Source organism: Monodon monoceros, unplaced genomic scaffold (genome assembly GCF_005190385.1).
Source record: "Monodon monoceros isolate NGI ecotype Baffin Bay Population unplaced genomic scaffold, NGI_Narwhal_1 Super_Scaffold_13, whole genome shotgun sequence".
In the NCBI taxonomy this organism is placed as follows: domain Eukaryota; kingdom Metazoa; phylum Chordata; class Mammalia; order Artiodactyla; family Monodontidae; genus Monodon; species Monodon monoceros.
Genome location: NW_021703769.1, coordinates 44,670,563 through 44,686,283, shown reverse-complemented (window position 1 = coordinate 44,686,283; position 15,721 = coordinate 44,670,563). Strand labels below are relative to the sequence as shown.

At 39.8% G+C, this 15,721-nt stretch overlaps 1 protein-coding gene across 3 annotated transcripts in view; it reads left to right on the top strand.

Moving 5' to 3' along the window:
- The window catches only part of XRN2 (5'-3' exoribonuclease 2), a 79,753-nt gene that overhangs the window by 58,207 nt on the left and 5,825 nt on the right, over positions 1-15,721 (top strand). For all 3 annotated transcript variants that reach the window (XM_029220120.1, XM_029220121.1, XM_029220122.1), the window contains exons 25-28: positions 315-383; positions 477-608; positions 2,447-2,574; positions 13,414-13,477. In XM_029220120.1, coding sequence (XP_029075953.1) covers positions 315-383; positions 477-608; positions 2,447-2,574; positions 13,414-13,477 — 393 coding nt within the window. The remainder of the gene's footprint in view (positions 1-314; positions 384-476; positions 609-2,446; positions 2,575-13,413; positions 13,478-15,721) is intronic.

Here is a 15,721-nt window from a genome sequence, read left to right as displayed (position 1 = left end):
GGAAGATGTTTAGCCATTTGGCAATTTGGCAAAATCCAATGACTAAGATCATTTTTGGAGAACATTCGAATTTTAGTTATTCTGTTTAAAGGTCAAAAGTGCCTAGTTCCTTGGTGGCCTAGTGGTTATGATTCCAGGCTTCCACTGCCGGGGCCCAGGTTCAGTCCCTGGTGGGGGAACTGAGATCGTGCAAGCCACGCAGTGAGGCCAAAAAAAAAAACTTAAATATAACGGTGAAAAGTGCCTGAGTTTACATGATAGTTAAGCGAGGCTAATCCAGTATAATCACCAAATTGTGTATTGTTCTCTTCTAGTATTAATTTTAAAGACCCACAGTTTGCTGAAGATTACATTTTTAAAGCCATAATGCTTCCGGGAGCAAGGTAAACAACAATGCATTTATAAAACTCTCCAGGTTTATTTTGTATAAGCAAAGTTCATCCCTATAACTAAATTTTGTATTTTCAAATGGTTAGAAAACCTGCACCGGTACTGAAACCTGGCGACTGGGAGAAATCCAGCAATGGGCGGCAGTGGAAGCCCCAGCTCGGCTTTAACCGGGACCGGCGGCCCGTCCACCTGGATCCAGCGGCCTTCAGGGCTTTGGGGTGAGTGGTAGGTTTCTCTGTGTGTGTATTTTGCTTTTTCTGGGTCTTCCACAAAGCATTAAGTCAGCATTTATGCCACAGATATTTAATATTTAATTAAATACAACTATTTTGCAGATATTTTAATGACTTTGATACTTTTCTGCTTTTCTTCATTTTTTAAAATTCACTTGTTTCTTTGGTCTATATATTGCTTTATGTGTTGCTTGAGAATTCCGTTATTTTCTCTTAAGAGATTTTGCTGTCTAGAAGACCGTTATTTCAAAAGAATAAAACGTGCTCTTTACCCTCAAGAAAGTTCTGGCCGAGTTCATGTCCGGGTGTCCCCAGTACCTCTGAGCAGAGCCATCACCTCTGGGGCTTGTACCCAAGCACTGATGTCTCCGTGCTGCCTTAATGTGTTTCCTGGCCTGTTAGTCAGGTTGAGTCTCTTTTAAGATGTCTGCTGGCCATTTGTATCTCCTCTGCTGTGAATTTCTGATTTTTATCCTTTGCCCTTATTAGCTATCAAATTGCCTTTTTCCTAGTTACGGAGACAACCGTACATAAAAGAGGGAGCTTTGAAACGGTAACACATAAAGCTGGGATAAAAAGAGCAATGTGCTGGGGTAAATATTAATGAGTTATCATCTATGAATTAATGATGATAACTCATAAATAGATATTTCCAATTCATAGGAAAACCTTAAGATTCAAAATGGGATTTAGGCAGTAGGTTACCATCAGCAGCATGTACGTTATACAGTGGCTAGTAAGGGACAGTAGGGTCATGGGCTTTGGATCCTAAACGTCTGGATCAGATGCCGTGTCTACCACTTGACATGTTTGTTCACGTTACTGCACCGCCCTGTGCCTCCATTTCCTGTGTGTAAAATGGGAATCACAATCACACCTACTTAACTCATGAAGTTGTTGTGGGGTTAACTGCTTAGCATAGTTTCTATTGTGGTTGTTTGGTCGTCTTCATTCTTAATAGTAAAAGAAATGCAAATCTAAAGTATTCTTAAAAGATTTCTTTTTTGCATTATTTCAGCCATTTTGGAAAGCAACATTTAGAAATACCTCTAAATAGAGTTTTAAGTTCTGAAGGTACTCTGAACTTTTGATCCAGATTCCTGCTTATTGGAATTTATCCTGAGAAGATATTTTAGAGGAGCCTAGTTATATGCCCAGATCTCTCTAGGCATTGTTGTCTATACTACTGGTACTAAATGGTGGACTAGTTTAGTAATATGAGATATCAACATGTAAATATTCTATAGGTATAGATGTTAACACCTAGGAAGACTATGAAAGATATAGGGAAATGTTTGATATATCAGTAGTAAACTGAAAATAGTAAGATATAGAGTAGTAGTATATACAGTTGACCCTTGAACATCTCTGGGGTTAGGGGCACTGACCCTCTGAGCAGTCGAAAATCCTCAACTGTGGATTGTATAGGACTCTAGTATTTACTATTGAAAACAATCCACCTATAAGTCGACCTGCGCAGTTCAAACGCACGTTGTTCAAGGGTCAACTGCATAGTGATAGCAACAGCATGGGTTTTTGAGGACAAAACAAAATATAATGCAAAAAAAGAGAAATAGACTCAGATTATTTTTTGCATAAAGTAATAAATATTTACATGATTATTAAAAATCTTTGGTGTGATAAGTGAATATTTGCTGTCACCATTATCGGGTACTGTTTTGAACTTTGTCCATTATAAATCTTTTAAATTTGCATTGTCTTAATCAGATCTAGTAGTACAAAGACGGCTGCCAACATTTATTTATTATGTGTTGGATATATGTCTATATAATTGTTTTGCTGGCTGGGGGGTCCTTTTATAGCCATGTTATGCCCAGAGGCTCTGGAACTGGCGTTTACAGCAATGCTGCACCACCACCTGCGACTTACCAGGGAAACTTGTACCGGCCACTGTTGAGAGGACAAGCCCAGATTCCAAAGCTTATGTCAAGTAAGTTTTCAGTAATGGATTATTCTACCTGCTAAATTAAGTACTGCAACAAAGGGTGGCTTCTGATCTTCATTGCTAAAAAGATTTATTATGTCAGTGCAGACATAGTGGACTTAAAAACATAATGTTTAGAAGAATTATAAGAGAATACTTCATACAGACTTTCAGATATTTTTATCTTATCTGTATATAGTTAATTGAATAATATGAATTGGATTTCTTATTTTCATTTCTAAATCTGCTTCTGGGTGAACATATGCAGAAAAAGGTATGCGAAACAAGCTCCTGTTTATTCCATTAATACAGGTAATGGGGCAATTAAATCAGGTGCAGTAGACATGGAATTGGAATTACTTGAAAGACAACGGTATCTGTTTCTTAATTCAAATCGTATCTTAGTAACTGCCTAACATAAAGACAGGCGTTGCTTTAGGTAGAAATATGCCTTTAACCTTGTGGTTCTGTGAAGACTGTGGCCTTTCCTTGACCCCTTATAACTTGTTTTGTGGGCAGAAGTGAATCAGAAATGTTAACTGTGAAAGTGATTATATGGCATTTGGATTGCAGTGGAAATCGGAGAAAATAGTTGAGTGTTGGGCTTCGGACTTTGTATTAATTTTAAACTGTATCCCCGTTAACTGTTGTGTCTGAGCTCTGTGGCCGGGCTCATTTTCAGGGAAGTGTAGGTCACGTGCCAAGTTCTCAGAGCCCTTCCTTTGTGAAGCCTGTGCTTCTGCATTCCGGGTTGTCTGGTTGCTGCCCCACCAGTCAGCCCCTGCGTGGGGAGGAGGGAGACAATGCGGCAAGATGCTAACATTTGTTAAATCCAAGTGTCGTAGCATTTAAGTTTTTTTCTGAATGTTTCAAATAGTTGATAAAAATTAAATTTAGAAAAAACAGGAAGGGCTACTCTATTGCAGAGAACCCTTAGAGCTCCTTTTAAACCAGTTACACCTGTCAAAGAAAGAACCAGATTAAAGTGAGGATTGTTGGGAAATATTTATGCTTTGTACTTAGTATTGTTTTCATGCTGATTTAGTTACAAAACCATTTTTAACCTGAAGCCCTGTAAGAAAGGAGTTCTGATGGTCTCCTTCTCTCAGGGTCCTGTTTTCACTGTGTTCTGTCTGTCTGTGTGTCTCTCTGTGTGGCTTAATGACACTGAATGGCGCATTGTTAGACTCCACCATGAAATCTGTGGACTTCAGCGGTTTTATTCTATTTAGTGAAGGAAGCACAGAAGGGGCACAGGGTTTAATGGGCTTCTTGGAGATCTGCTTGGTTACAGTAGTTCCCTCAGCTGCTTTCCCCCGAAAATTTAGCAAATAGCATTTCTGAGTATTTCCATTTGTAATGCATGCGGAATATGTATCAACATGTACCACATACAACAGAAAAGTCTAATCACTTTGTAGGAGTTATCTGTGCCCTGAGATCTCACCAGTGAGCAGTGAGAGCATCTCCAGCTAATTGTTAAAGCCAGCTGTTTACTCAGACGTTCTTTATCAGTTCCTTTTTCCTTGTGGCTCTTTGCCATTTATTTCTATCTCTACTGGTATCACAGCTGCCAAATACGGGGACAAAATGAGATGCAAGTGCTAGAACCAGGTATAATCTCTGTGGATTAGTTTAGCCAGTACTTCTCAAGACCGTGGTTGTGGGGAATTCCTGAGGTTGTTGCATTGAGTAGACTTTCCGAGGTGTGGCAAGAGGTTTGAGTAGCAGAGGTGAAAGCACACGTGCTCTGTGTTAAGTGGCTTCCTTCCACCTCCTGTTTCCTAAGGCCCAGTTGCTGGCCTGCTGCCACCATAGTTTATCCAGATGGCACCTGGACATCTTACTTAAAACTTTGAAGTCTTTTTTTTCCACTAACTTAAATTGACTTATTTTTAATTTGTAAAGTGTATCAATACATTATGGTTTTGATGCGCTTGCTGTATTTTTTCAAATATACATCAAAATGAATACAACCACGAAGAGAACAAGCTTGTTCATGGACCCCCAGAAAATCATCTTCTGTACCACCTGTGACATGTACCACACTTGGGGAAATATTGCCTAGATCAGTTTTGCTTAATCAGGGAATCATAGGCCATATGAGGATCTGTAAAAGTCATGGAGTCCCTTCCCAGAAAGTCACTCAGTGTGGGATTCATATAAATCCAAGTACTGCATCCGAGGTCCCCTTCCACCCTGCAGGATCCTGCCCCAACAGTAAGAGAAAGAAGTCAGAAAGTTCTTTTATTTATCAAGGTCATACCAGAGGTAAAGAATTTCATACCCTTCAGGGCCTGCAATTCTAGAGTTCTTAGTTTGCCTTTTGTGGAAACAGACAACTCTTGTCAGCATCTGGGCATTTTATTTAAAATAGTGGGGTCCCCTCTTCCCTTTTATTACTTTGACTAACTCGTCATTTGCTGTTTTATAGCACTTAATTAGATAAAATTTGTTTATACTTACAAAGAAGCTTTGATTAGAAACTTTGATTAGAATCTGTTCCACTTAGAATCTCTTTAATTACATCATTAAAAAATAGGAAATATGCTTTGTGAAGTAGGGATTCACTTTGAGCAAGAAACAAGTGGCCCTCTCTGCCTGGTGACTTGTAAACATTGAGTCACCTGAGGATCAGTGCTGGGACTCTCATTGTATTTAACATATCTTTTCAAAGGGGGTGGGGATGGGAGGAGTGAAAAAGTTTATGGAAAAAAAATCAACCAGGATGCGATATTTAAATTGAGCCAACAAGGGGGAATTTGGAATACTGAGAGAAAAAAATGAGCTTGAAGTACACTGCAAGTAGTCAGGTGGTATTAAGCTTAGAATATAAAATTAGTCACAGAGTATGCACTGGAACTGATTATGAAGGTAGGGAGGCTGATTTTTTTTTTAACTGATGTTTTAAATGTATGTTAACTGTAATACATGTTAGTTAAATAAAATATGGTGTATAATAGTAAAACATTTTAAAAACCAATAAATCCATGATCGTGAAATAAGCAGTGTTTCTTCTGTTAATTCTTCATATATGCAATTTTTGAAAATTAGGTTATTATACATGTTTTCACATATACTTTTTATTAAAATGTAACATACATAAAGTGCCAAATCATAAACGTACAGTTTAAATTTTTTTTATTTTTATTTTTTTGCGGTACGCGGGCCTCTCACTGTTGTGGCCTCTCCTGTTGCGGAGCACAGGCTCCGGACGCGCAGGCTCAGTGGCCATGGCTCACAGGCCCAGCCACTCCGCAGCATGTGGGATCTTCCCGGACCGGGGCACGAACCTGTGTCCCCCTCATCGGCAGGTGGACTCTCAACCACTGCGCCACCAGGGGAGCCCTACAAGTTTAATTTTTATGAAATGATCACAGTCATGTAACCACCACTCAGATCAAGAAACAGAAAGTTGGGACTTCCCTGGTGGTGCAATGCTTAAGACTCCACGCTCCCAACGCAGGGGGCCTGGGTTCGATCCGTGGTCCGGGAACTAGATCCCACATGCGTGCCTCAACTAAGAGTTTGCATGCCACAACCGGGGAGCGGGCGAGCCGCAACTAAGGAGCCCGCTTTGCCTCAACTAGGGAGCCTGCCTGCCGCAACTAAGACCCAATGCAACCAAATAAATTAATTAATTAAGAAGTTACTGGTGCCCAAGAAGCCCCCCATTGTGTCCTCCCCCAGGCACTGCCCGTGCCCATTAAAGACAACCTGACTTCCATAGATTAGTTTTGTCTTTTTTTGTTTTTAACGTAGTATCTAACAGTCTCTTAACACCGTTACCCTTTTTAAATTTGCCCTTTTAGTTGGATGTTTTGCTTCTGAGATTTATCCGCCTGTCGCTGTAGCGCGAGTTCATTTGTTCTCATTGCTTCCTGTGTCCCATTATGTGACTGACCGTCATTTATCTGTCCAGTTGGGATAGTGTGGAGTTGGTCCCCAGCTTGGGGGTGCTTGGAATGGACCGCTGTGAAGCTCTCACGTCCTGGTGCGTGTTGTAAACGCTTCTGGTGGGTCCGTTCCCAGAACTGCAAGGTCAGGGCTATGTGCACAGTCACCTTTCGTGAGAAGTGCCAGACACGGCCCGGTTTACATCCCCGCAGCAGTGTGGGGGAGGTCCAGCTGCTCCCTGCTCTAACCAGCCCCTGGTGTTGTCAGCCTGTTCGCTTTTAGCCACTCTGTGGGACGGGTAGTGGAAGCTCACTCACGTTGAATTAGCCTCTTCTTGGTGACTTGGAGCAATTTTTCATGTTTATTGACTGCTTGGATTATCTTTTTTGGTGATGTGCTTGTTTGGGTCTTTTGTCCATTTTTCTACAGGGTTGTCTACCTTTTTCTTTTTACTTTGTAGGAGTTCTTTTATAGTCTGGTTATGAGTTTGTTTGGGGGTTTTTTGTATTGGAAGTATCTTTTTCCACTTGAAAACTTGCCTTTTCCTTTTAGTGTCATCTGATGAGCCAGCATTTGGGGAAAGTGGGTGAGGCGCATGTGGGAACTCCTTGTGCTCTTGTAGCTTTTCTCTGGGTCTTGAATCATCACAATAAAAAACCGAGGACAAAAAAAATTCGTAGATATTTCATGTATTTTGATGTTTTTGTAAGTAATATCTTTTAAATGTCATTTTCCTGTTGCTTGTATATATAAAGAGTTGGTTTTTAAATATTGACTTTATCTGACAACTTCACTAAAATTCGTGTATTCCGAAAGTTTGTATGTTCTTTTGGATTTTTTCCCTACTCAGTCATGTCCTCTGTGAGTTGTGACAGTTCTATATATTCATTTTCTAATCTCGATGTCTTTTGGTCTTTTTGTTTTATTGCACTGCCTGGGACCTCCAGTGTGAGTCAGTGTAAGTGGTGATGGTGGGCATCCTTGTTTCATTCCCAGTCTTAAGGGGAAAACCTGTAATATTTCACCATTAAATATGATATTTGCTATAGTTTTTTCATTTATAGAAGGAGTTTCCTTCTATTCCTTGTTTCTAGTGGGTATTGAATTTTATCAAATGCTTTTCCTCCATTTCTTGAGATGGTAATGTTTGTTTGTTTTTTTCCTTCTGTTACATGGTGAATGTACACAGATTGATTTTTGACTGTTAAGCTAACCTGGCATTACTGGAATAAGCCTAATTGTTTGTGATATATCAATTTTGTGTGCGTGTGTCAGTATAGTGTGGGTTATTTTTTCATCTCTGTGTTATGAAAGATTAGTTTATAGCTTTCTTCACGTGTCTGGCCTCATAAAACAAGTTAGAAAGTGTTTCCTACATTTTTGTTCTCTAATAGGGGTTACTGTGAGCTTGTTGTCATGTCTTAATTCTTAGACTCACACAAACCACTGAATTCTTCTCTTTTTTGGCAAGAGTTTTAAAATTTTTAAAGCAAAAAAAATGTGCAGTTACATCTCGTTTCTAGAACCACAACTTGCTTGTGGAAAGACTTGGTGGTGGTTCTGTTTAGGGAGAGATGGTGAAAGTCTGGACTGATCTGTGGCGAAGTGGATTCCAAGTGGAGAAGGTGGGAATGGAGGCGCTAAAGGGCTGTGTAGTTGAACGTGCGAAGTGCAGGAGAGAGATGAGGCTCTTTGTGCACTGAGGGCACCTGGGGGACTAGAGAGTTTGGAAGCACAGGAGGATGGAGGAAGATGGAAGAACATGATAGTTCTGATTTGTGTGGAAGTTGAAATGCCTGAAGACATTGATGCCATCTGCCTGGAGGTAGCGATAAGGATCTGATACCTGCTCAGGAGAGAGGAAATTGGGAATCATATCCGTGTAAGCCAGAAGTGTAAAAGTTTAAGCAGGATTGCGATAGGTTAAAGATTTCTAATTGCCCTTGGTTATACGAGAACCTAGAAAAGCCTGGGGTTGTGAGATTGGACTTCCTAGAAGGCAACCATGTCATTTGACACAGTATTCCCTGATACCTTTGTAAGAGATGTGTTGGAGAAATAATCGGCCTAATCTAGAATAGTTGTTGCATGGTAGTAAACTGGTCACAGTTGTATGATAAGCACAGACAAATGCTGCCAACTGTCAAGAAAGGAAATTCCATGTTCTGGGATGTTTTCCCCAGTACTCTTTACATGTGGCTCAACAGAAGATTTGGTTTTTCTTTTCTTTTTTTTTTCTTTTTTTTTCTTTTTTTTTAGTTTACTGTCATTAATATTTTTCTGGCATATTTATTTCATGGTCTCTTGTGACCTCTAGATTTCATATTTATGCAGACAGACCTAATCCTTATGTATATGCCAACCAGTCCATCCATCCATCCGTTGATCCATCTGTCTATCCATTCATCTCTCTCTGTGTATTTTCTCTTCTAATTTGTATCTGATTCCTTACGTTTACATTTATATTTACATATCTTTTTTGAATACAAAGTGTTTTAAGGTAGTATTACCCTTTTAAGAAGAGCAGTGATTCCGGGGCGGGGGGTTGTGGTGGGATGAATTGGGAGATTGGGATTGACATATATACACTAATATGTATAAAATAGATAACTAATAAGAACCTGTTGTATTAAAAAAAATAAAATGAAATTCAAAAAAATTAAAAAAATAAAAATGGATACAAATGAACTAACAAAACAGAAAAAAAGTAATTATGGATTTTCAAAAAAAATGTCAGATGTCAAAAAGAATTATTTTCTAATGTTTAACTGTTTCCACATTAAATTACTAATAAAGTGAATGTAAAAATTGTATTAAAAAAAAGCAGTGATTCCAGATGTTTTACCCAAGATCTTTTATTTTCTCCCCATGAATCTGTTTGTCAAGATGCTTACTCCTGAAGTGCATGTGTTAATAAAGTATGTTTATTTTTCCTTCCTGTCTTAATTGGGTGGGTGTAGTCATGTGAATTCTAAACTTTGGAAATATTGAAAGTAGTTTGCAGAGATCCCCGGTCTTGCCTTCTTGAGACCCTGAGCTCCTGAGCCTCCTGGTTGAGGAGGCAGCTCTCCTGGTCCTTCTGACGTAAAATAACATGAAGAGTCACCTCAGCTGACAGCACAAGTGCACGTGAACCATGGAGCAGCATAGTGTGTTGGGGGGGGGGTAATCCTGGCTTTCCCTCCACCCTTATTAGCCTTGTGACCTCAGGCAGGCTTTTGTCAGTACTCCCTTTCCTCACGTCTAAAATGGTACAGAGAACACCCATCTCACAAAATATTCACAGTAAGTGAGTTTAAGTTATTAAGTACTTGAAACAGTGCCTGGCACATAGTAGATACTGTGAAAGTATTCAGTGATAAAAGATCAGCATTCCTCTTTATAGAATTTTGAACTTCAAAATTTGTTTAGAGGGCTTCCCTAGTGGCGCAGTGGTTGAGAGTCCGCCTGCCGACGCAGGGGACATGGGTTCGTGCCCCGGTCCGGGAAGATCCCACATGCCACGGAGCGGCTGGGCCCGTGAGCCATGGCCGCTGAGCCTGCGCGTCCGGAGCCTGTGCTCCGCAACGGGAGAGGCCACAACAGTGAGAGGCCCGCGTACCGCAAAAAAAAAAAAAAATTTGTTTGGAAATAATTTTAGTAAAATTGAGATCTAAACTGTTTAGTCAGTCTTTTAAAATATTTGTAGTATCAATATCATAGCTGGTTTTTCATGTGGGGCAGAGTTACATCAAGGAGAGCCATTGGTCATACTTCCAGCTCTGTTGAGTGTCTGCTGCAGGCATTTCTCACTGTCAGTCTTTGATGTGTCAGTTTTTGGCTGACGGGTGATTGTCCAGGTACTGGGAACTTGTCAGAGTCAAGTGCAGCCCCAAGTGCTCAGCATCAATAAAGCGTTCGCTTCTGCAACCTGGAGAACGTGACATGTCACTTCTCTTCATTTCAGTCGGTAAACTTGTCAATTAGCTGCATTTGAAAAGTGATTTTTGATTAGTGCAATCAGTAAACATGGAATCTTTTCCATGATTGCTACACTGATTAGGTAGATTGTCACTTGAGGAGCTATGGGTGAAGCCTTGGTTTCTGTGGCTGTAGAGCTCTAGAAAAGGGATATGTTTTTAAAGACCACAGGAAAAAATAAGCTGTCATTTTTTTTCTCTCTCTCTTGCTTGTAATTTGTGAAGTGCAATTCACTATCTCGGATTTTTTTTTCTCCTTCTCAAATGGATCTTCTTTTAGAGCCATACAAATGAATGATAATAAGTTTGTTTTACATTCTATTTCTCAGCCAGGAAATATTTCTGCTTTATGAACACTTAAGGGCCATATATATTGCTCAGAGCCACACGAAGAGATTTGTTTACAGGTAGCCTCGAAATTTGTCTTCAGTCCTTTTCTTCTTGGGTTGAAAGCAAGAGATATTTTAAAGTCTTAACACAATTTGCTTAGGTTTTTAACAAAAAACTATAGTTTTTGCATGTGCTGAGTTTGTTGTATGGAAAAAAAAAGTTGTCCTGGAGGTGAGAAATAGTGAAAGCAAAACAGAGTGGGCAGCACCTGGCATACCAGAATTGGTGGGGTAGGAGCTCTGGCTGTTTTTCTAGACATTTACAGGTATACAATTAGACTACTGAGAAGGGCTCCCCCTCTCCAAAAGCACTGACACTTAGTGAACATTACATTCCAATTCTACTTAGAAATACTGGTGTGCTTAATCTAGCACGCAGCGTATTTGGATCTAGTGAACATGTATTTCCTGATGGTGAGGACTTTCCCTCCACTTAATACTGTTCCTGGGAGGAAATATACCAGCTTTTTCCCTGACTTTATTTTTCATAAAACATTACGATAAACATTTCTGAAGGCTTTTCTTAATGTAAATGTGTTTTTTTATTATCTTCATTCAATTTTATATTTATTAGGGATCCTGTGTGGAAGCTTTTATTAGTACCATGGAGAGTGTGTTCTGTGATGACATCATATATAAAGAGACACCATGCAACCAGAATCATGGAATTAAGTTTTTATGTTAAAAAGAGGCATGTTTCCAGGGTGACCACAGTGATTCTGGGACATGTGAAGTACAGAGCTAGACAGGTGTCCAAATGAAATTTACTGTATTTCTTTTGACCTTTGCTATATTAGCTAGTTTTGTATAATAAGACACTAAAATATAATACTTCTGGGAACATTTTAACCAATTTTCACTGACCTAAGTTTTGTGCAGTATCTGAATAGTTATGGACTACAAGTTTAACAAAGTAATCATCAGGAAAAGTGGCCAAAATGTTGGTTTTACTTTCGGTAGATTGCCTTCTCGTAACTCATTGAAAATCGTATAGTGTATTTTAAGTTTCTCTATAGAAGTAAACTGCACAGGTGGTTTGCTGTCTTGTAAGAATTTCTGGTTTTCCCTCCTCTGATTTAGATTTTCTGGTGGTGTACAGTCTGCATAGTGATTCAGAAGTTATTCTGGGCCTAGACTAGGGATCCTGGCCCTGTTTCCTGTGGATTGTGTGGCAATGAGCTTCCTGAGTTTCCATTCAGGTTCTGAATATCTAATGACCAACGGGAAACCTCCTCAGCATTGTTCTCAGTTTGACCGCTACTAATTTGGTTTTTAAGAGATAAAAGGGGGACTTAATGCAGATTGACTAGGGATGCCACCTTTCTTTCAGTTCAGAATGGAATTCTGCTTGGAAGTGATGGTGGTGTAGGCCTCGCGCGTGCACTGATCGTTGGGCCGGGGGCTGGGGTGGCTCCCCTGGGGTGGTTTGTCCATCTAGGAGGCTTTCTTTGGGCCAGTACCTCGACTGTGTTGCTTCCAGAGCAGCAACAGCTGGGTGTTTCATGCTGGAACCTTTGTGAGCAGCCAGGTGCTTTACTTGTTCCAGATTCTCCTTTGCAGGGGGTTTTAAAGCACAATTCTACTTTTCTTTCTTCTTTTCTCTGCCCCCCCCCCCGCCCCCAAGTAAACCCAGATTGCATTTTTTTGGTTGGTAACCAGAGATAAGCTTTCATTTCTTCTTTCCTTTAAGAAAGTAATTTCGAAAAGCATGTTTCTAGTTTGTGTTTCCATTAAAATGTGAGCCTGAATACATTATGGTAAGCCTTGTTGTCCTTGGGCCTTGGGAGTCTGGAGGAGGTTACTGTCCTCACGCGGAGACCTCATTAGACAACTCCTGGAACAGCTGTTTTAATTAGGTCACACTCAGACCCTGCCGGAAGGTGGCTGAGATGACTGAGACTGGGGACTGGAATGGTGGTTGGTTGATACCAACCTGCTGACTGTGCTGGGGGTGCCCTTCATCCCATTTACACAGAGGACCAGCAGCCACTTAACTATTCCTTGTAATTCGTTCGATGTTCCCAGCTTAGCTTCTGTTAGGGGAAGAGGTTTGACTCTCAGAAAACAATAGGGAAGTGGGCAGTCCCTTTATGAACATGTCTTCTGACCTGTGTTCGAGAGATTGTGTACTGTCTGCTTCATGTTAGCACAGCTAGGCAAGTCAGCGTTCTTTCCAGTTTACACATTTCGGGGGCAAATTTTAGGATTTCTATTAGAGTTACTATTCGTTCAGTTTGTATTTACGGATAAAACCAAAATACCATCGTTTTGCACAGCGTTTAAAATATAAACGTAAAACACATGTATAGCTTTATATACACAGATGGTGAGGGAGAGAGAAACGTGAGTTCAATGACCAGGGCTTCTAAAACTGTGTTTTGTTATCAAAGGAGAAATAATTTAACAGATTTACTGACCCTGTTGGTTTCATATCTTTTTACATTTCCAGGGTATGTAATTATGCTAGTTATTTAATTTATATTCAGTCTCAACTTTTTTCAAGAATTTTTAATTATAATATATGTGGGTAGCTGAATAGTGATTACTTTTCAAAAAAAAAAAAAAATCTCCTGTTCAACCCTTTCCTGTTTATCTTCCAGATATGAGGCCCCAGGATTCCTGGCGAGGTCCTCCTCCCCTTTTCCAGCAGCAAAGATTTGACAGGTAATATTAAAGCAAATACGACTTTTCAGTAACTTTTCACATCAGCATTTGAAGTTTGGGCTTTCTCTGTGGTATGAAATATACTTTCTTCCCTCTAAATAGTTTCTCTTGTGCCCTTTCTTTAGGAAAATAGATGGTTAACATGTTGAGGTAAAAGATTCATGCCTGTATACTTTTCTGCTTTTCTTGGTTCTTGGCCTTTATTTTATTGATGCTTTTGAGGTGCCCTGAAAAATGCAACACAGAGAGCTTAAAGTTGTATTAGGTTTTGGTCAGGCTAAACAAATTTCTTTTGAGAAGTGTTGTGCAGCTTAATGAGGCATAACTAATGGAGTTCCACTTTCATCATTTCTGTGCCGGCGGCGCAGCGTCAGCACAGACCAACCATTGATTCTTGCTGCAAACCTCTTGAAGTCCTAATCAGCTTCTTTGGTACAACTTTTTCAGGGCTGACAGGCCTATTGTAGTGCAGTGTCACTGTAGGTCAGTAGTTATTAGTTGCCACTGAAAACAGTTTCTTTAACTACTTAAGACTGAACTGAATTAAATGCAGAAGGGACTCAGAAGAGGATTATGGGATCTGCAGTCTAATAAGTACCACGGACGAGGAGGAATGTGACATGGTTTAATAACAAGGGATGTTTGACATGTGTTCTTTCATTGATAAGTTGTGCTCTCCGAAGTCAGGTGGTCTCTGCACGACAAGGCAGCCGGGCGTGTTATGAATAATTATATTAACATCTGAAGAATAATTTTTTAAGGGCAGCTTTAAAGTCTGTCGTCTCATGCTGGTCTTGCCAGCACCAGTAAATGCTAAGACGAGTTTAAGCCCCCACATAGTACGGCTTCCTTCTTTGCCTTCCCCAGTTCTGATCTGTTTTGTTTGCCTCTCTTCTGCCGTTTTAGCAGTCTGAGCTGTTCACATCTGAAATGAATGAAGTGTTGTTATTTGAACAGGGTTATAACCTCTACCCCCTTTAAGAAAGGTCTTTCTTTAGAGACTCCAAAACCTCATTTCATTATTTTCTTCAAGAAGATAAAAGAAATTATGTTATTCAATTGTTTATTAATAGTATCAGCTACTTAGTGCAAGCTGCATTTTAATTTAAAATAACTGCTACTGCCTGTGTTTATGTTTTGTTTTCAGTATAAGTGCTCAAGGCACATGGTATGTACCACTTCAGCATCCTCAGAGTAGCACCATTGTCAAACAGATTAAATGAGTGAGGGGTAAATTTTTTCTAAATTACATATTATCACATTCACGCTGATCTCATTTTAATAACTGTCTTTCTCCATTACGTTTGTCAAGTTTGCTCTTAAGATTTGGTTTCTCCACTTTGTTGCTTGCCTTTCTCGTATATTGTTAATAATCGCCAGTATTATCTGCTTAGGAAGTGCCAGCACTGTGCTAACATGCTTTTAGAAACGTGAATTCACTGTTCCTCTCAGCGACCCTTTGAAGTGGATGTTGTTATTTTTACAGATGAGGAAACTGAGGCACACAATTCAGTAGCTTATCTGAGGTCTCTCTTCCTCACCATCCTTTACTAGGAAACTTTTCACTCAAGCGAAACTCATCAGAAAACTGACTGTGAGCATCGCATTCCATAATATGCCACAGGGACTTCATAGAAGAAAAGGAGCCCCTTCCACCTCCAAGGCACCCTTTCTTCAGTCCTAAAGCTTTCCTTCCCTCTACACATCGTTTCCCTAAGATGATCACCTTGTGTCCTGACATCCATCGTTTTTTTTTGTTCTGTCCTAGCCAAGTTGGTATCTTCTGGACTGACTCTGTGAACCCAACAGATCTGGGACATACTTTGTGGATGTTTTTGGTTTAGTTTTAGTCAGAAACTAAAATCATGCTGTAGAGCGGAAGTTACGTGTGAGCGTAATATAATTCTTTCTTACGTCTTAAATCACGGTCATTTAAGACACACACCATTTATTCATAAAGAAAACAAAGTTTGAATTCAGCCTCCTAAACTTCTCTATTAGCCAGCCTCTTAGCAAATACAGTACATCACTCGTTTCTACAGCACGTGTCAGTCTAACCTTTCTGACCTTACAAGACATAGAGGAGAAAATACAAACTCATAGTCACTTTGACTTTGCTGAGATGTCACAACTGGTAAGTAGAATTCTTCCTAGAACCAGGTTTTACTGATCATTAGTTCAGTACTTTTCCACTGCACAGTTTTGAGTGTTTGGTTGAAAACCCTATTAGAGAAGAAAATTTTG